At 40.9% G+C, this 22,113-nt stretch overlaps 1 protein-coding gene across 2 annotated transcripts in view; it reads right to left on the reverse strand.

The window, feature by feature from the left end:
* Positions 1-22,113, reverse strand: part of CDH12 (cadherin 12) — a 1,098,816-nt gene that overhangs the window by 45,660 nt on the left and 1,031,043 nt on the right. For both annotated transcript variants that reach the window (XM_040353560.1, XM_040353563.1), the window contains one exon: positions 5,341-5,594. In XM_040353560.1, coding sequence (XP_040209494.1) covers positions 5,341-5,594 — 254 coding nt within the window. The remainder of the gene's footprint in view (positions 1-5,340; positions 5,595-22,113) is intronic.

The following is a 22,113-nucleotide window of genomic DNA, read 5'->3' on the forward strand; positions in this document are numbered from 1 at the left end:
ATCGTCGGCTGTAGGGCGACCCACGCCATCCCCAGAACATCATGGGGTCCAGTCAGGCCCCCTGCAGATCCTGGGCATGTTGGTGGAGGAGGATATCGCCCATAGTCCATCTAGGGAGGAGGAAGTGGTGGAGGAGTCCATTATCCTCAACCTGGATGAATCTGTGTACCTCCAGGAGGATCCCACCATCCCTGACCTCCCCACCACCCCCCGACCATCACGTCACCCCCCTCCAGGGCAAGCCCCTCCAGTGTCCCCCCCTCCAGTGTCCCCCCCTCCAGTGTCCCTCCCTCCAGTGTGGCCCACTCCCCTTCTTCTCCCTCAGTTCGTGCCCCAGCCTCTCCTCCAAGAAAGGCTCTATGTAAAACTAGGGGTGTACCCTCCAGCCTCCGTGAAGGTCTGCAGGAGGAGCAGGCCCGGCAGACCCGCCATATAGGGGACATGGTGGGAGACTTGAGGCGGGTGGCGGACAGCCTGGCATCCTCCTCCTCCTCTCTGCAGCAGGCCCTCACCCTGCATGCTGACCGGGGGATACGAGATACTGAGAGCTTGGAGGAAGTCAGTGCCAACTGTGGAGCCATGGTCACCTGCATGGTTGAGCAGCAGGGCGCCATCGCTTTGCTAACAGCGGAGGTGAGCAGGTTGGCAGGTGTGGTGGAGGCCAACACTGCTGCTGTGCGGGAGGAGGGGAGATTAAGCCGGCAGCAGCAGAGGACCAATACCACCCGGCAGCTGCGGATGTTGGCCCAAACCAACAGCGTGCTCACCCGCCTGGCCAACGCCATGGAGGGCTTGCAGGCACCACCTGCCAGGAGTGAGGAAGTAGGGGTTGATGCTCCTCCCCCCCCTCCATCCCCACCCCATGCTCGATCCCCACCACAGGCTCCATCCTCAGCCCAGGCTCCATCCCCACCACAGGCTTAACCACGCAGACTGAGGAGCCAGAGCCGGGGCACCCTTGGCACAAGGATGTCCAAAAAAAATATATATTTTCCTTTTATTTTTGTATTTTTTACCTATCCCTTGCTGCTCATATAATGAGCCTTTTCTATTTATTTTGATTATGCTTATATATTTTTTTTTTTGGGGATATTTTTTTTTTGCTCAGATTAGGAGCTTTTCTATATTTAGTTTATGCTCAAAGTTTTTTTGTTTTTGTTTGTAGTCCCTACACACGGTGAGGAGTGCTGTAGTTTCTCTCCAGCTGACCTGTGGCCATCTGTTGCTAACTTGCCCCTGCTTTTATAAAGTGCAAATTTGCCCCGGCTAAACAGCTTGCGCGCTTTGGGAGCAAAATGCTCCTCACACGCGCAAGTTTATGAATCAGTGGCAGTTCCTCATTTGCATATTTGCTGAGGAAAAACCATGAGAGCGCAAGTTTCTCCCTGAGCAAAATTGCCCCTTAATTGCGCCGGGGCAGAGAAACTGCCTCCGTGCAAAAATGGCACATTTCAGGCTTAGCTTGCTTTCTGGGTCACCCGTAAATTTGCCTGGGAGCAAATCCGTACTTGCGCGGTGCAAATCACACTTGCTCCTGCGCAAGTCGTACCTGAATCTGGGCCAGTGTATATTATTTAGTCTGTTTGAAAGTTGTCATAATGCCAGGACAGTACAAATAAACCCTTTTTGGAAAGTGGACAGTCCAAGGTATTTAGTAAAAGGCATGGAAAGTTGTTATTTTTTTTGTCACCATTTTTGAAAAAAAAAAAAAAAAAAAGTAAAACAATAATTTGCCTTTAGAACCACCTTAACTTGTCTATGAATACAGGCATACCCCACTTTTAAGTACACAATGGGGTTTATTTACTAAAGCTGGAAAGTGCAAAATCAGGCTCCCTTCTGTATAGAAACCAATGAGCTTCCACGTTTTATTACCAAAGCTTAATTGAACAAGCCGGGGGTTAGAAGCTCATTGGTTTATATACAGAAGCCTGATTTTGCATTTTCCAGCTTTAGTAAATGAACTCCATTGTGTACTTAAAAGTGGGGGTATGCCTGTAATAAAATGTGGGGGGGGGTGGATGGGGGGTTAATCCATCAATGTAAAAACATTTTTTTTGCTGCATGAGGATGATGGGGATCAAGTTATTTGCAACCCTTGAGGATTAGAACACCAGGAAAGGTACTCTTTAGTGAGCTACAGTAGACCATGATCAATCAATTAATGACCTGAGATTCTATAGTACAAACCATGCAGTATTTGAAGCTATAAATCCACAATTTGGATAGGCAATTAACCCAACAATATGTTTTCCTGGGCTGTGGGAGGAAATATGAATCTGGGACCCTGGGAAGATATCCAGACAGTTTCCAGGACAAAGGACTAACTTCACACAAATACATTTATGAACCCATGACCCAGCTCTACTGTTCATGGCAAAAGTGATAAGACCTTAGGGCCAGATCCACAACCAGCGGGCGCAACTTAAATGTTCCGATTTAAGTTACACCGCCGCAAAATTTCTACCTAAGTGCCCGATCCACAAAGCACTTACCTAGAAATTTGCAGTGGTGTAACTTAAATCTGTCCGGCGCAAGGCGTGCCCAATCTAATGGGGCGAGTCCCATTTAAATTAGGCACGCTCCCGCGCCGGACGTACTGTGCATGCTGCCGATGCTATTTTCCCGACGTGCTTTGCGTTACATTACATTGCGCCAAGTTTTGTGAATCGCGACGGGTAAAAAAGAGATGCGGCGGGAAAAAAAATATTTAAAAAAAAATTTGACAGTGACGCGGGAAAGAAGGGTATACTTTTACATGGTGTACTAAGTTTACACTTTGTAAAAGCAGCCCTAATTTTGCGACGGCAAACTAACACTTATGGAGAAATAACGAAGGGAAAAGCTTTGTGGATCTCCGTAAGTGCTAATTTGCATACCCGACGCTGGATTACGACGAGAAATGCCCCCAGCGGCGGCCGCGGTACTGCATCCTAAGATCCGACAGTGTAAAAGTATTACACCTGTCGGATCTTCTGCCTATCTATGCGTAACTGATTCTGTGGATCAGTCGCATAGATAGAAACAGGGATACGACTGCGTATCAGCAGATACGCCGTCGTATTCTTTTTGTGGATCTGGCCCTTAGTTATCAATCAAAATAAGAATCCCATATGCCTTCTGGTTGCTCTCTTTTAGAAAAAGTAATTGAGAAAACACTGTTGGTTTTTCCTACATATAAATGTTGTGGTAAAATTAAATACATCATAAATAAATAAACAAATAAATAATGAAACCTGATTTGAAAAAAATGTGTTGTATACTAAATACAATTGTGCAAAACATAACACTATACAGTTATCAGAACTTTTTTTTTTTGCTAGAAAATTACTTAGAACCCACCAACATTTTATATTTTGAAGTATGGAGAATAAAATGGTGGTTGTTGTCATACACATTAATTAATTTTAATGCATACAAACACAATGCAAAATCTAACACTCAAATTTGTTTTTGTAAAATATATACATGCCTTAAAATTGCGGACACTTGTGGAATGGCAACATATTACTGTACATTCAATTATCTATAGGTAATGCTTTAAAAGCCTTTACAGGTTACCCATTTAGAGGTAAATAGGAGGTTTGGCACCAGAATGATTGCTCTCACTTTGATTTGCATGACAATACCTCACATGTGTGGTGCGATCCTCATTTACATTGTGTGCATGACCTACGTGTGCATTTGCATTTGTGTGTGGTGAGAGCACAGGGGGGACAGGGGCACTTTTACATTTTTTTATGTATTTTTTTCTTTTTTTATTTACATTTGTTTTTACACTGTCCTTTACTTTTATTTATTTTTGACTCGTGTTTATTGCTATCAGAAGGGATGATTAGTTTAATAAGATGTTTATCAAGCCAGTAAAGGCATGTAAACAACAAACTGAAACTGGAAGTGACAAAATCCTCATCACATCTGTTTTCATTCTTCACATAATAGGGGAGGGTACGGATGTGTTCAGCAAGACCAACAAATCACAGTGGCCCTGGGCTACCCAATTGCAATGGCAGTAGGCATCAGCAGCAGGGGCCCCCTCCAGAGTCCTTTAGAAATTATCAGACAGCTGTAGGAAATCCAATTGCCAGTTAATTTTGATACCAGGATCATGGCTGCAGCGGCCATGATCCTGGTATAACCATTTCAACCTGAGAATGTACAGGTATGTCCTAAGGGCATGTAGTGGTTAAAAAGGATCATCCAAGAATGAAAGGGTAATGCCCTGTACACAAGATCGGGATTCCCGGCGGAATAAAGTCCGCTGGGAATCCCAACGGGAAACCAGAGAACCTGCTCGGTAAGTTTCACCATGTACACACGGCTGGGTTTCCCGCCAGAAAAACTGCGGGGAGAGCTTTGGCCGGGAATCCCGGCCGTGTGTATGCTCCTCGCATAGGAAAACTGCCGGGTTTAAAATCGCCCGGAATCCCAGGGGGAAAATAGAGAGCATGTTCTCTATTTTCCTGCCGGAATTTCCGGCAGTTTTTCTGCCAGGAAAACTGCTAGAAAGCATACACACGGCCGGGATTCCTGACCAAAGGCTCTCCCTGCAGTTTTCCTGGCAGGAAAACCGGTCGTGTGTATGGGGCTTAAGGAATTACTATAATTTTCTGAAAAAGTCAATTATTTTATTACATAAAATACTATAATCAGGCTATTGTATGTGGAAAGGGCAGGCACCACCAGGTCTAGAGCAGCACGGTTATAATAAACTATTATTTAATTAAAGGGCTGTTGTAAAAGCAGACATAGCAAAGGTGTTGATTCACTAAAGGCAAATAGACTGCTTAATTTACAAGGGAAGGTACATTTTGCAGGTGCATGGCACTTATATCCAGAGCTTAGTGTATGTCCTACTGACTTCCATTGCTCAATCATGTAAAAAATCAAAAGTGTTTTTTTTTCCCCTTGCATGTGATTGGGTATTCTCTGAAATGTCACCACATTCACTAAGCTCTGGAGAAAATTCTCATGCAGCTTTCTGTGCAAAGTGAACAGCTTTTTTATCCTTAGTAAATCAACCACAATATACCAGTTACTACCTTTAGTAGCTTTTTTTTTTTTTTTTTTACAGGGTTAACTGACTTTTATGATTTATTGCGTTACCTGACAAGCATCCTTTCATCTTTCCAATCTAAGTGTTCTAATAGGCCACACAGCCACTGCAAGTGGAGAATGAACAACTCAGCAAGGCTATTCAGTTTTATGGAAACATTCTTATGAAATCTAATTGGAAGTGGTTTACTTTCCAGTATTTTATCCAAAACAGCTTAGTTTAGTAGTGCCAGGATGGAGAGAATTCAGACAGCATATAGGAACACTGATAACATAATATTATACCTGACAGGGCTGGTTCCGATGTCTAGATCTTGTGCTGTCACAGCTCCTATGATTGTGCCAACAGGAGTGTCCTCGTATACTTCCATTGTGTAAAAGGGTTTGCTAAAAACTGGAGGCTCATCAACATCTAACACATTTATTTTTACAGTTGCAGTATCTTTAAATGGTCCCACTGAGTTGAAATGATGATCCACATGAGTATTGGAGGCTTCCACTTTAAATGTGTATGCTTTTTTTGTCTCAAAATCTAGTGGCTGAAATAAAAGATACAAATTTTACATGAGAGTCAAAAATACATATCCTTATTTTTGCAGAAAATATATATTTATACTGCTTTTCAGAAAAAGAAACAAATTCACAGGCAAAATACAGAAGACAATCATATACAGCATGTAGAGTAAGGCTCGCTTAGCACTGCTGCGACCTCAAAGTCTTGCAATTTCCAGCCTGGCTTTGCACTGTGACTTGCTTGCAACTTGATGTGACTTAAATGCTATGGCAATGCGACTGTCATGCAACTTTGATGTTTTTCGCTTTGGCGTTTGCCAATCATATCAATACAGAGTGTGACACATATTGTTGAACTTACAAAACCCTCTAAAATCACAGCCACATTCACAAAGATAGGACAAGGAAATCACTTCCTTCTGACTTTTGTGACTTTAACATTGCAGTCAATGGCACTCGTGTTGCAAGGAAGATGCAGGAAAATACTGTAGTGCAGAAAATATTTTGTATGTCTCTGCGACTCGAGTTGCAGAAATTAAGATAGAACTCATTGAAATTATTGTGTGTTGAGTTGTCATGCTACATCCTGTATTGCACATCACAGCAAGTCCTATGGGAAGTTGCAGCAGTGTGAATCAGGGCTAAAAATAAAGTATGTACTAAGAGGAGAAATAAGAAAAAAGGCAAAGCATTATGCGTCCATTGTATGATGGAATTTGACTATAGTTATTGAAAAAGGGAATATAACACAAAAGCCTAAGTCATGCTATGGGGGTGGCAACATCCAGAACAGTGTATTTGGGGTAAAAGAAAGAGGAATGTGTGTAAACTATCAGCAAGTAAAGGGGTAATAAGAGATGTCAATTAAGCCAGCCATATATGGTTTGAATCTCCTGCTGAACCAGACAAAGGCTGAATGGACCCAAAATTATCCATTGATCAACTTGTGTACAACAAGCCCAATGGATTTTACATGTGATGATTGCTAGTGGCTGCTTTAGCTGCTGGAAATAATCAATGTGCTCTCCTGACGGGGACGGGTTCCACTGTCTGTGGTTGCAGGAAAGAAAATCACTCTGTCTATTTCCGGCCTTAGACAGCAACAAAAAATGGTAAGATTAGCAGAAAGTTTAAAAAGAGAAAGAAAAGTTTGATCTTGATCCCTGAGTTCTCACCTTTTTGGGTCAATTAAAGCCACCTAAAGTTCAGCAATTCCATGGTATTCCAGTTTTCTCTGATGTTTAAAAATAACTTGAGGGAATTATTAAGTCTAGCCATAAGAAACTCTGTGGTCTGAATGTCAATGTTATAAGTACAAATATCTAATCTGGACAATGAGTTTCTACCTTGCATTTGTGTTTTGACAGTTGGAAAAAAGGAAATTCAAAAAGGCATGTTTGTGGAGTGAAACACAGTCAAGAAAGGCCAGATTCTGGGCACACTAAAAAAGAAAAAACGTGGTATAATTATTTTGGATGTTATGAGCATCCCCAGCAAGTGGGCTGATTTTAAGGGAGTGCAGCATTTCTGGAGAATGGTGCCATCTGTACAGTATTTTATATTGGTCTTCTTTATACAGAGGACAGACTTATTAGTATTTTCCCAAATTGCTTGCCAAACATCTATGTTGGACTCTATACCTAGGATTCTCCCCTTCTTCAGCATATAGGAGTGTTTATAACAGGCAATGATATAACAGGTCCCTGCCTGGTGTGTAGGCTTGTATTTGGTAGCTGGTGCTATAGAAAGGTCCTCTCTGCCAATGATGATGTGTACACTATGGTACTGTGTTATATAGGAAGGGAAATATCAAGATAAGATTGTGCTAAAAATATCACAAAATAAATTGTGTAAAAAAACAAACCAACAAATGAGTGTATATGGTTATCCACTAAATAAACAAGTTAAAATTGTCATGCAGGCTGCATAGCTGGTCATTCATGGTGGTGGTTTGGAGTTGTCCCAGTAACTGGAGAGCAAATCCCACCGCTGCCAACCAATGTGACGAGACCCTTTGCTCGCCCAGGTCCTGCTCTCCCGACACTCCTCTGCTTCTATTGGATCAGCTTGCAGGTTGCCATGTCTGAAGGCCCAGTCTTCCAAGGTTCCGGGATCCGAACTACAGCTATGTGCCGTTCAGACCCATTAAGAACACACACCAGGCAGGCTGTATGTATGTTCAAGCAGGACTCTTAATTTTCAAGTACACAGCACGCTTTTATACAGAATTTGGAACATCCCACTCCCAACAGCCGCTTTCCTATTGGTCAATTGTAAAGTATATGCAGTCCTCACTCAGGTCCTCCTTAATCATGCAAATGAGGACTTGAAATAGTCAACAGGGATTGGTCCAATAGCTTGGATAGAAAGACTATTATGTGTATTGAGACAGAAGCCCCAGGGGGTAATCAATGTACACAATAGCCCGGTTTATTTAGCAGAACTTAATTACTACCTCTGAAAGGTTACATTTCTTTAGATAATAACATGCTAATTCAATACTCCTGACAGGAGACTTCTGACCTTTAGAACAATACAAAGTCTTTTAGCGTAAACACATACATCTTCAAACACACATTCTAAAAGTCATTTAGTGGAGGTAATTATCTCCTAGAGACGTTCCGTCTCTGACAACCGCTTGTAACCTGCAGAACACAATAAAAGGTATTTCACAAGACGGCTCCACTTAGCATTTCAATAGCCTGAGCTAAGCATTGAAGGGTCATTGTCTATTGACCTAGTCAGGACAACTAAACCACTTGTAATGTGTCCAGCATCTCCTGCAATGAACTGTCAGTAATGTCCCATCTTCTGAAATACATGAATTAGGATTTTAAGTAGAAACATTCCAGCACTGCAAGGTCCATGACAAAAATACATTTTAAAAATTATTTTGAATAATCTTTAGTGTAACCCATGTGCTAGCATATCAAAGAGAAGGCATGTATGCCATATAATTAAATTAAAGAGTTAAATTCAGTCCAAACACAAACATAAAGTGAAAAATCCAGGGGATTAATTTGTTGTATTGTTTTTTACACAATTTATTTTGTGATATTTTTAGCGCAATCTTATCTTGGTATTTCTGTTTGTTTTCATATGTCTATCACATGTGGTTAAAGGTAGCAGCTTTAGTTAACAGTTTAACACTGTTTTGTTCATTTATATATATTTTGATTCATTTATAGCACTTCATACCCCATAGCGCGATATTTTCTGTTGTATTTATTATATAGGAAGGGACACACAAAAAAAAGGAATGTTTATTGTAGACAGTGCTTAAGATCTGATAAAAAGCTGAAATCAAATATTTTGTGGCTGTCATCTTTGAATGGAAAGTGTGAGCTTGACCCTCAATTTAAGTACATACCTAAAGCAAGATGGCATGTGTTGGGTCAGGAGAAAGGGGGTTAATGGAAAGGTGTTAGAGGTCAAGTCACATTAGCATTTAGCCAAGGTCCAGATCTCTTTTGTGTGTATCATACATAAAATAAATTTTTCCTGCGGTATGTGGGCAGTGGAAGACCACAGCATAGTGTTGCATCTATTGGTACAAGCCATAGACTCTCTATTTCTTTTTTTTATTTCAGTCCATTTAGTTTATGGCCATAGAGAGGGGCAGAAGTAGATACAGCCTAGTTGTCAGCTGATATATAATATTTCACTCGATTTGGAGATTTAAAAGCAAAGAATATAGTTTGCGCAACTCTGTGTCATTCACCTGTCCAGGTGAATGTTATTAACCTTTTCCTGCCTGTACTATAGATGAAAGATGGTTACAGCATGGGCTCACATTACCCGGAGGCAAAATGGATGTCCTCCCATAATCGTGCTGCCTACATGCCCCCTGCAGTGTGCATCAGCAGGGATCTGTGATCACTGTGTCCTAAGCACACAGTGATCAGAAATTGCGGTACAGAGCTAATCACAGCAGCTCTTTGCCATGTGTCCATATGTGTCCAATCACAGCTAATTACAGTGTAAACAGGATTTGTTGGTAATCGGTTGAGAACACGTGAGGAGAGGAGAGCAGATAGCCAGCAAATCCACACAGGGGACATCTACACTGATCATCAGGGCACTGATGATCAATGTCCTGATTATCAGTGCAGCCCCAACAGTGCCACATGGTGACAATCTGTACCCATTAGTGCCAATCAGTGCACATCAGTGCTGCCAATCAGTGCTCATCAGTGCTGCCTGTCATTGCCCACCAGTGATGCATGTCAATGCCCAGCAATGATGCCTATTAGTGCCACATATCAGTGCCTATCAGTGCTGCCTATCAGTGCCGTCTATCCATGCAGCCTCATCAGTGCCACCTGATAAGTGCCCATCTGTGCAGCATATCAGTGCCACCTGATAAGTGCCTATCAGTGCCCATGAGTGCAGCCGCCTATAAGTGCACCCTCATCAGCGCACATCAGTGAAGGAGAAAAATTACTTCTTTAGAAATTTTTTAACACGAATTAAGAAAAACGTTTTTTTTTTTTAAATTTCAGGTCTTTTTTCGTTTGTTTAGCAAAGAAAAAAAACTGTGGTGATTAAATACCACCAAAAGAAAGCTCTATCTGTCTCAAAAATGTATTAACATTTCCTGTGGGGCAATTTCCATTCAAAGCGCGATAGCAGTGAAAGCTTAAAATTGGCCTAGGGCAGGAAGAGGGTGAAAGTTCCCAGTAGGCAAGTGGTTAATTGTTGTTGTAGTTTCCTAAGATCAAGGACAGGCCAATTGATAGGTAGGGTTTCTAAACAATGTTCTTATTTTAACATGCTCTATATGGGATGATTTATAAGTTAAAATTATAAAATCAAGAAATAATAGTTTTATTTGATCATACATTTACACACTGTACAAATACTCTCAATGATTAGATGCACGCACTTTGGAATTAAAGATATGTCTCCAAAATGTCATCACATCCTATTTAAGGCATTCTCTATTACAGTGAATAAAAATAATTCAACCATAGACGTGTTTTGTAGAATTGTTCTCTCACAGACAGCCAGTGGACGTGAACATTGGAGTACATTCGTTGATTCTTATCCAATGCTGACATCTAGTGTTCACACAGAAGCTTGTCTGCCTAACATTCAGCTCAATCCAAAAAATATTGTATAGTTCTCTATTTGTAAAGACAAATATTATATAACAGTTTATTTTCTTGTTGGTATAATATAATAGCTTACCATAATATTTATAAGATCTATGTAAGCTGCTGTTTTGTGTTCCTATTCTCTATAAGTAATTATATTTAAGTCTGAAAGCCACATACATATGTGACATCACTCAAAATATACTGTATTTCTACATTGAGATCAGAGGTTAAAATGTGTGTATATATTGCATATAGCACAGACAAATATATGAAATTTTCTTCTTTTAGCCCTTTCTGCTTACAGCCACTGCCTCTCATTTTGAACATCAGAGGACAGGATAACTGTTATTGTTTTTCAAATGCACATTTCAGATTGAACATTTGTGAATGATTCCCCTATCTATATAAGTCCCGAAAGGGCAGGGCCTATAGAATTAAAAGTTGATGTTGTTCACAAATGTTTATCAAACTAATGTTATGAAAAGTATTAAGATGTAGGGATATTGCAAAGAATATACAGCATGTTCCATGATCCCACCACTCAGATTCCTGAGTTGTAGAGAACTATCTGCACAATGGGCCAGATTCACGTAGAATTGCGGCCGTGTAACGTAACCGGTTTACGTTACACCGCCGCAAGTTTTCAGTGTAAGTGCCCGATCCACAAAGCACTTACCTGTAAACTTGCGGCGGTGTATCGTAAACACGTCTGGCGCAAGCCCGCCCAATTCAAATGGGGCGGGTACCATTTAAATTAGGCGCGCTCCCGCGCCGGACGTACTGCACATGCTCCGTTCGCAATTTTCCCGACGTGCTTTGCGCGAACTTACGGTGGCCCGACGTGTTTGTGAATCGCGACGTGCAGAACGTACTTACGCCGAAAAAAAAATTCAAAAGCGATGCAGGAAAGATGGGCATACTTTAACATGGTGGAGTAATTTTACACCATGTTAATAGCACCCCTAACTTTGCGACGGGAAACTAAGACTTGCGCCGACGTAACAACGGGAAAAACCTTTGTGGATCGCTGTAACTGCTAATTTGTATACCCAACGCTGGAATACAAAGCAAACTCCACCCAGCGGCAGGCCGAGGTACTGCATCCTAAGATCCGATGGTGTAAGTCAATTACATCTGTCGGATCTAAGGGCTATCTATGCGTAACTGATTCAATGAATCAGTCGCATAGATACTCTGAGAGATACGACGGCGTATCAGAGATACGCGGTCGTATCTCTTCTGTGAATCTGGCCCATAGTACTTTGTAGTGTCCATTTCTTCACTTGCACTACAGGATTAAATAGTACAAAAATCCTGGCATATTGTTGGAGCCTTTTTACTGCTTCCTGATGATTCCGCTCATCTTACTTTTTCCATTTGCAGGCTTGTCAAACCTCTGCTGTAGTTAGATAGATGGTTGAGTAGTTTAGGAGCTGCGGTGGCTCAACGCGATTGGCACTGCGCTGACAAGCCGTTCACCTCTGCAGCTAGGGGTTCGGATCCCGGTTTCAGCTACATGTGAATTGAGTTTGGTGGTCTCAGCCCGGCTCCCGGTGGGTGTGCTATGCGAGGTAAGCCTGCGCTTAGTACGCCCACCCCCCTCCCACAAAAACCACCACACTTACACGCACTCGAAATTGGGTTAACATGCACGCACTTTGACCACGCAGTCTCTAAAAAGAGAGGCAAAGGACTAACAGGGCTGGTTGAGCGGGCTAGATCCTCTCACTCCCTTATAGGGAGTCCCTCTGCCCCGTTGGGCTTCAAAGCGGAGCAGGTAGGACGGGCTGTGTGGGAAGACCCCCTCACACACCCACCATTGCCACCCGGGGCATGGAGAAAGGTGGCAGATTGCCTCTGGGGGAGGCCTGCCTACTCCCAACTCCTGCAGTCTGGCTCCTCTCTCTCTCGAGTACACGCACAAAATACACTTAAAAAAAAAAAAAAAAGAATAGTTTAAAAGGTTGAATAAAAGCATAGGTCTATCCAGTTTAGAGTGTCTCTGTGTTGCTAAGAATTACCATAGGCCTGTAAATTGTTTTCACTGAAGAAGACTTCTAATTTTTAATGTATCTATGCTTTGAGCTGATACGTTACCACCTGAACAAATATTAGTTACACATTGTCAATCCTCTAACAGTAAAGACACCCTTGGGCTGTTTACATTTTTAAGTGTGGGATCAGAGAGGAACCAAACTTGTTTTTTTGACTTCAGGTAAGTACGCACTATGGTGTTATGTGCTTTGTTCATTTTCCATGCCTGGGGTTTACAACCACTTTAAACCGGCTTCTATTCAATTACAGATTGTGCTGCATGTTTTTTCTGGGACTCTTCAGACCATTTAAGCAAAGGGATGGGGTGGTGGTGACAACACTGACAAATATGATCATGGCCAGTGATGGTCAGTGATGTCATCACATCCCACCTGCTTTTTACAAGCCATCCCCAGAGCATATCCAGAGTACTCTGTGAGAAATGCAAAAGGGGGGCACACCTAAGTGTAGCATTGCAAAAGAGAAAAGGAGTACTCTGTACTTTATAATATTACACTTAGGTGCACCTCCCTCCCTTTCTATTTTATAATATCACTTTAACAACCCCTTTCCTTTAGTCTAAGAATGGGCAGAACTGATTTTTAACATTTGTCTCATAATGACTTCAATGTGGTGCAGATTTGGTACCTGAACTTCTTTAATGTTTGCCAATCTGCACTAAATAAAATTATTGTATGTTCAGCTAGACTCTAGTCCCTTGTAGTTAAGAATTTCTATTGCTTTTAATTGATCAAGTAAGCATGTTATTAGTTAAGGTAAAATGACAATGATATACATTCAACATCTATGCTGTGATTTCAGAAGAATTCACACTAGCCAACAGCAAGTCAGGGCTGCCCACTTACCCCTCTCATCTTTATATTGACACTCAAACTCCTATTAAGATAGTTAAGGACTTACATTGACGTTGCAGGCTTGATGGTTTGAAAATTACATCATAATGCGGAGGATTTACAGTCAAACAACTTTTTCCATTACAAAAAAAATGTTCTGTTCCCACCCTCCTTTAGGAAATTAAAATCTATTCTAAACGGTCTTATTGCATAATTCATTGACCAAGTCAGAGGCGTTATCATACTGACTAAAATACATTCAATCTACCCTTCTAACCACTAACTTCCTAACCAACTACTAAATGTGTAATTCGAATATCGCTAGTGTTTATATCACTCCAGTGATAGTTATTTTTAGTGAAACATATCCACCACTCCTCTTAATGCTATGATGGGACCTCCAAATAGATAAAAAAAAAACATATACTTGATTTGAGAAGAATATTATCTTGAAAATAATATACTCCTAAAATTGCAACACCTTCTACAAACCCTCCAATTCATGCCTTATCTGTCCTTCTGAAAATGGTAAAGTTTATTCAGGTTCTGTGGGCATGCAAGCCTTTCAGAATAAAAACTGCAATCTTACATTTGCTGTAGCATGGGGGGATTGGAGTACAGGACACAATACGTTACACCAAACTGTACATTTAGCAATAATCACAGATTGGTGTAAACATGCATCAGGTTGGGTAGGTTGGGTAGAGCTTTCCTCCTTACCTTGTCCTCCTACAGCTATCCAAGCAGCCATTGAAAACTACCCTTACATAGGTCCTACTCCAAAGGTGGCAGTGAACTGTACATCCTCCAACACATCCAGTCTTTTTGACCAGAGCAATAGTAGCCCAAATTTCCACCAAGGTTTAGATGACCAACATTTTCATCCTTTCTTTCACAACAATATATTCAGTGTGCTAATCCTTCTTTCTTTGGAGCGTTGGAAAATACCAGCAGAAATACAAACTAGGCTTGACCATGCTGCCATTGCAGGGGATGCACACCAGGCACTTTATCAGATCTCAGAAATGCCAATGATCAAACCTCCCCCAACTTTCTCTTCAAGATTATATGTAGGGACCCAATGCCCTCAGACATACCCTATCAATTTTCCTACTTCATTCTTATGATTTTGCCATACAATTATTCACCTCCCTTCTTGCAGAGATCAGAGGAAGACCCTAATCAGGACCGGTGCTACCACTAGGCAAACTAGGCAGCTGCCTAGGGTGCACTGCTGCCTAGGGCACCTGGCCACTGGTGTTCCTACTCTCTTCTCTCTGTAGCGAGCAACTAAATCTCAGCATCACCAGGCAGCCGCCACTCTGTTCTCACATAGTGTCAGAGTCGCAGCGGTGGCAGAGAACTGTTTCTGTGACCCGACTCCCAAATGAATGGAAGCAAGCAAACATCCATTGATGGGCATTGGTAGGCTGCAATGATGGGCGCTGGTAGGCTGCATTTGATGGGTGCTTGTGAGGCTGCATTTGATGGGCGCTTGTGAGGCTGAATTTGATGGGCGCTTGTAAGGCTGCATTTGATGGGCGCTTGTGAGGCTGCATTTGATGGGCACTTGTGAGGCTGCATTTGATGGGCGCTGGTGAGTCTGCATTGATGGGTGCTGTTGAGGCTGCATTTGATGGGCACCGTGGGGCGGCATTTGATGGGAGTTTCAATAAAAAGGTGGGGTATACATGGGCAAAGAGGGTGGAGTCAGGGGTGGAGCCAAAGGGGGGCATCAAAATTAGGTTTCGCCTAGGGTGTCAAAAATCCTTGCACCAGCCCTGACCTTAATCGACAATTCACTCAGGATTGACAACATTTGGTACTGTATTTTGCACATAAATTTAATCCATCTCTAGTAAATTACCGGAATCTTGATACAAATTGTTGACTAGTCAGCACAGGGTCAATGAGAGGCCACAATTCATGTTTCTTTGGGTGATGCCAAGCTGTTGGCAATGTAAGGAATATAAAAGTTTATTATTCCACGTGTTTTGTGCTTGCTTACTGATACAGTCTTTCTATTTGCTAAATGCTGACAGCATGCATACCAACTATATAGACAAGAAGAAGAATACTAAATCATATGGTTAAAAACAGTAGACTTGCAAAAACAAAAAAAATATATATAATCAACAGCAAAATAGCTAAGGGAAGGAGAGAAGAAGTTAATTAGGGCTGATTAATTTTGGGGTTAAGAAAGGGTTAATTAGGAACATAAAATGTATTTATTTTTTTCATGTCGGGTTGCTTTAGCTGACATTTTATGCTGCTCTCCCTATGAATGAACCTGCAACATTGTAATTCGTATTGGCATTGCATAAACTGTTCTGCAAATTACTGATTCTGAGCTACCTCCTAGCTTGTCTGTGTTTGAACCATTGACCCTTTCCATGTGATATCGTAACTTTCAGCCCAATTATCCTGGTGATTCTTAATGACATTGCAGACACTGTTCTGCAAATACTGTTTCTATGCTACCTCCCATCTTGTTGGTGTGTGGTTCATTGACCCTTTTGCATGTGGTGTTAAACTTTTGGCCCAATTATCCCTGGAGATTTCAAATAAGTACCTGTTTACAGGTATGCACAATGTCTTTGCTATTTTGGATAAACTGTCTTAATAGAAGTGGTTGGCTGTCTGCTTACTAAGGAGTCTTTCAGGACGAAACTGGCGCTGTTATCACCACTTGGCTGATCATAATATCATTGCTTGATTACTGCCATTCACCAGTAGCTATCTATAATAGGCTAAAGATGACCATCATAAGAATTTACTAGCTTCTAAAATCTACTTACATCTGCTGCTGCCCTGCTACAGTTTGCTTGCTTGCTTTTGCCTATAGTTCCTACTTACAGTATTATAACAGTCTTCAGTTACTGCATATTGCTGTACTTTTGCTGTTATTGTAACCTACTAGCTAATATTGCAGCTAATGTTTCTCACAGATGTTTTTTGTGCAACACATTATCAACTTTGAAAATGCATTAATATGTACTACACCTTGCTATTAGCTGCATGCTTATACATGGGAGACACTTACAAATATAATTTGTTGTTACAATCTTACAAAAACTTACAATCATATGATTTGGGGGAGAATAAACAGACTCTGCGTTCTGGAATTGGATATCATAGTAATCAAAAAATATACTGTATAGAGAAATTGTAGCTCTTATATATGATGCCAGCCAGTACATGGGTGTCGTTGTATATTTACCATATTTGCCGGTGTATAAGGCGACTGGGCATATAAGACGACCACCTAATTTTACAGTTTTTTAAGATTTTTTGCTTGTACTCACCGTATAAGACGACCCCCCTTCTCGGCTTCCGACGCTTCATATTTCTTCCTTCTGGAGCCATATCCTTCTTTATTCTTGCTGGAGCTGGAGCCAATCACGGCAAACAATGTATTCTTTTAATAAATACAAAGACTGCTTGGATTGGCAGAGGCTGTAACATCATCAGCCCACGCCTCTCTGACTCTCATAGCCAATCCGAGCAGGCTACTGTATGTAGCCTGCTCGGATTGGCAGGGGTTGTTACTCCAATCCGAGCAGGCTCTGTATTCATTTGAATACATCGCTCACCGGGATTGGCTAAGTGGTATATAATGTATGTAGCCGAAGCTACATACAGTATTACTGCACATCCAGCAGGCATCCGAGCAGCTGACCCGGCGTAAAGGACAACCCCTGCTTTTTGGTAATTTTGTTTAAGTGTAAAAGGTAGTCTTATATGCCAGAAAATACAGTACTATACTTCAACTATTAAAACTTTATACACGGTTCCATGTGGCTATTAATATAGAGATATTTTTGCAATATAAACCAGTTCATATAATATTGAAGTTGTAGGCCATATTCAAAATCACAGTATTATTATTTGCAAAATCATAATATAGGGTTGAGGCACCAATTAGTTTTCTTGCCCTATTTAATTAACATGTCTTATATAATAGATAGCTTTATAAATAGATGCAATTCTGGTGGAAATTATAATAAGACCATTTGTTTACCCTGTCTAATCTGATATGGAAAAGTTTGTCTGATTTTGACCCTTCTGTTATAAAACATTAATTGATCTGTATTAATTGCAAACAAATTCTGCATCACAATATATATATAGAGACTACAGTTATAGTACAAAAAAAAATACTGTGTTATAGTAAACACAGCGGAAATGTACATTATATTAATTGAGACAAGTTTAACCACTTCAGCCCCGGAGTATTATGCCGCGTACACACGATCATTTTTCGGGTTGAAAAAAACGAAGTTTTTTAAAAATTCCATTTAAAACGATTGTGTGTGGGCTTCAGAGCATTTTTCAGGTTCTGAAAAACAGTTTTTAATGTTGTTTTTAACGTTGTTGTTTTTTGGGTTGTAAAAAATGGTCGCGTGTGGGCTTTAACGACGTGCAAAACCTGCGCATGCTCAGAAGCAAGTTATGAGACGTGAGCGCTCGTTCTGGTAAAACTACCGTTCGTAATGGAGTAAGCACATTCATCACGCTGTAACAGACAGAAAAGCGCAAATCGACTTTTACTAACACAAAATCAGCTAAAGCAGCCCCAAGGGTGGCGTCATCCGAATGGAACTTCCCCTTTATAGTGCCGTTGTTCGTGTTATACGTCACCGCGCTTTGCTAGAGCATTTTTTTGTTTAACGATCGTGTGTAGGCAAGGCCGTTTTAATGATCAAGTTGGAAAAAACGTCGTTTTTCTAGAGCCTGAAAAACGTCGATTTTTACAACCCGAAAATGTATTGTGTATACGCGGCATAAGGGTGTACATTTTTGATTTCACTCCTCACTACCTATAACAGTTTTGAAGGCCATAAAATGCCAAGATAGCGCAACCCCCTCCCCCCCAAATTACACCATTTTGAAAAGTAGACACCCCAAGCTATTTGCTGAGAGGCATGTTGAGTCCATGGAATATTTTATATTTGTCCACAAGTTGCAGGAAAATTACAAACTTTTTTATTTATTTTTTGCACAGAGTTGTCACTAAATGATATATTGCTCACACATGCCATGGGCATATGTGGCATATGTGGAATTACACCACAAAATACATTCTGTTGCTTCTCCTAGTATGGGGATACTACATGTGTGGGACTTTTTCTGGAGCCTAGCCACATACGGGGCCCCAAAATCAATCACTGCCTTCAGGATATCTACAGTAAGGGCGTACATTTTTAATTTCACTCCTCACTACCTATCACAGTTTCGAAAGCCAAAAATGCCAAGATAGCACAAAATCCCCCCAAATGACCCCATTTTGGAAAGTAGACACCCCAAGCTATTTGCTGAGAGGCATGTTGAGTCCATGAAATATTTTATATTTTGTCACAAGTTGTGGGAAAATTACAAACTTTTTTTTTTTGCACAAAGTTGTCACTAAATGATATATTGCTCAAACATGCCATGGGCATATGTGGAATTACACCACAAAATACATTCTGCTGCTTCTCCTGAGTACGGGGATACCACATGTGGTGGACTTTTTGGGAGCCTAGTCATGTACAGGACCCCGAAAACCAATCACCGTCTTCAGGCTCTATGGGTGTAAAATGGTGATTTTATTCCTCACTACCTATCACAGTTACGGAAGCCCTGAAATGTACAGATAGCACAAACCCCCCAAATGACCCGATTTTGGAAAGTAGACACCCCAAGGTATTTGCTAAGATTGATTAAAATGTATTCATTTTATTTAATCATTGTTTCTTGACGATATATTATTTTAGTAAATTGTTTTATACAGAGAGCACTAGATTGTTTCTCTTGTATTCTATATGCGGTGGAGTTCATCAACAGGTGCATGATCTCGGATATTACCCTGAGTGTGGGTTTACACTAGTGATCTATTATAGGTTGAGTGGATAAGGTGAGAGGCCGCAGTCTGTCTGAGGTGGAGGGATCACTGTCACCAGTAAAATCGTCTTGCCCTTCACTGCATTTGTTTCATCACAATTATTTGTGCTCCTTTCATCTTCATTAATGGACTCTTTCTGATTTTTTTTATTTTTTATTTGAGACATGTATTATTGTGCTGCACTGCTCTTTGTTATATGTCACTCAGATATATACAGGGTATATATAAAAATAAAGGGACATTAGACATGTCCAGTGAATTTATATCTAATTCTATTGTATTTTATACTAATTGTCATTATCTGGTTTTTATTCCCTATTTGAATTTAAATGCAGTTTATTGTTTCAGAAATACCGCAGAATAGACTATGAACCCTTATTTACATATGCATTTTATGTCATATATGAATACTGTAAGATTTTATCTATTTATTGATGTATATGTGTAATTTATTTTTCCAAATCAAGATTTTTTGTTTGATGACAATTATAACTTTTTTTCACTAGATAGCAACATTCCACCTCTAAAATACTGCTTGAAGTAATTTTATACTTTCCCAACTAGATGGCAGCACTAGTAAGATATAAATACAGCACATCTAGCCTGTTTATAATAGCTTGAGAAAGGAGCATGCATTCTTCCCAACACCAGTGTGCGCTAGCTTGGAAACACGTCGCAATCATGCCAGCAAAGTCATCCCAACCAGCACTGCGGTCCAAGGAGCTTTCAACCCCTCTTTTTTTTCGACTCTCTTACATTACACCACCATATTGCCGGTCATGAGACTCTACAGAGGGGCCAGGAGAGCTCCCCTTGTGGACCAATGCCATGGATGCTTCACCGGGCAAACTACCACAGATGTGCCTGTCATTGCATTCTCAAATGTGAGTTGTACTGTGTCATTTACCAATATAATATTAACCGCCTGCACTCAGAGGAGCCTGCTATCTTTTTTTCTCTTACATATCTTGGAGATTGCTTCTGCTTCCCTGCACAAGGCTGGCCCCGATACAGTGGACTTTCTCTCTGCCCATTCTCTCATTTGCTGCATTGCAGCTGTCAGACAAAAGACTATATAGACTTTTTCAGTACAATAGGATCTGCTTCAGATCTTGCCCCACACATGTACATTTGTCATTGCCAAGGTGGGGACTGTGTTTGCTCAATGATTACATGTATCTTCAGATGCTTAAAGAGACTCTTCTGGAGAAAGACTTCTAGATAGCATAAGATGCATCAGCATCAACCAAATTTGGGTAACTTTGTTATTGTTAAAATTAGTGATTGCTATGCTGATCAAGATGTTATATATATTTTTAATTACCATTAACTGAAGTGTGTGTCCATGATTTCCATTCTAACCAAGACATTTAGCTCCAAGTCTGCTTCAAGTCTGCTCCAAGTCTGCTGTGTATACAACATCCAGTCCTACTCTGGACACATGCTGATAAGAAAAACTGGGGTAACACACTGTTAAAGTTAACCATTGTCTAATAGTTAGAATTCCAGTTTTGGGAGGGGTATGGCAAACAGGATGAAACTAAGCCAAATCTGTGATTCTTACTATAAGACAACAGTTAATGTTTACAGTGTGCAGCCCCAGTGTTTCTTATCAGCATGTTGGAAGTCATTGCTTTCGGGGGATGACAGTTGAGCCATAAACAAGGAGAGTAGCAACCATATGAAAGGCAGATATACTGGGGTAGGACAGTATGCCTTTCATGTCTGATGCTAACATGAAGAATTAGAATGGAGTGGACTTCAAAATGATGAATTATGAGGCCTCTCCGTATAATTAAATAAAAAGTGATTCAGCGCTGGAAAATAAATACAAATTAAACTAAATTGCAAGCCAGCACTGTAGATATAACTCAAGAATATCTCAAAGTGAATATGTAGAAAAAATAGTGCAGCGCAAATAACACAGTAAATACAATAATAAATCAATAAATCAATTTGGTAAAGTCCATAAAGTGCAAAGTGATATAAGTGCTCCAAAAAATCAATGGTGATCAAAAGTGCAGTAATCTTCAACAGATCCGTGACCCACAGGAAAGGGTTAACCTCCACCAAGAGTAAAGGGTGGCCTCTCACCTCAATACTTCGACCTGTGGCTAGGTCAAAAGGCAAGAAGCAAAATCTCCAGAGATAGGTAATCAGCTTTACATGGGTTCAATTCCAAAGAATCCACCAGATGGCACCAGCGGGCAATAAGCAAGGCAACACTCTCCCATACAGCAATTACATGGACCGAAAAAGGAGTAAGAAGGACAATTCTAAGTGCTAACTGCTTAAAACGTTTAATGAAATTAAAAACATAAGATATAAAACTCACATAGTCCTGCACTCATAGACCGAGTGCAGGTATAACAGCAGTTACCGGAACGAACATCCGGATCAATGTACACAGCTTGTTTGGGTCTCTGTGAGGCAAACGCGGATGATGTCGACGTAGCTCCTCCCCCTCGTACGCGTTACGTCCCAAAGTGGGCGGGACTTCATCAGCGTGGGGCGGGGATCTCCGTGAATGTCCCGCAGCGCAATATATACCATGTGGTTGCCATAGCAACATTCACAGGGACTAATTAGCCAGCGCCATCTTGTGTCCACACAGCAGAGTACAAGATAGATAAAATATTTAAGGGCCAAAAAGTTACAATACAATTAGCCTGAG

Source organism: Rana temporaria, chromosome 5 (assembly GCF_905171775.1).
Source record: "Rana temporaria chromosome 5, aRanTem1.1, whole genome shotgun sequence".
NCBI lineage: Eukaryota > Metazoa > Chordata > Amphibia > Anura > Ranidae > Rana > Rana temporaria.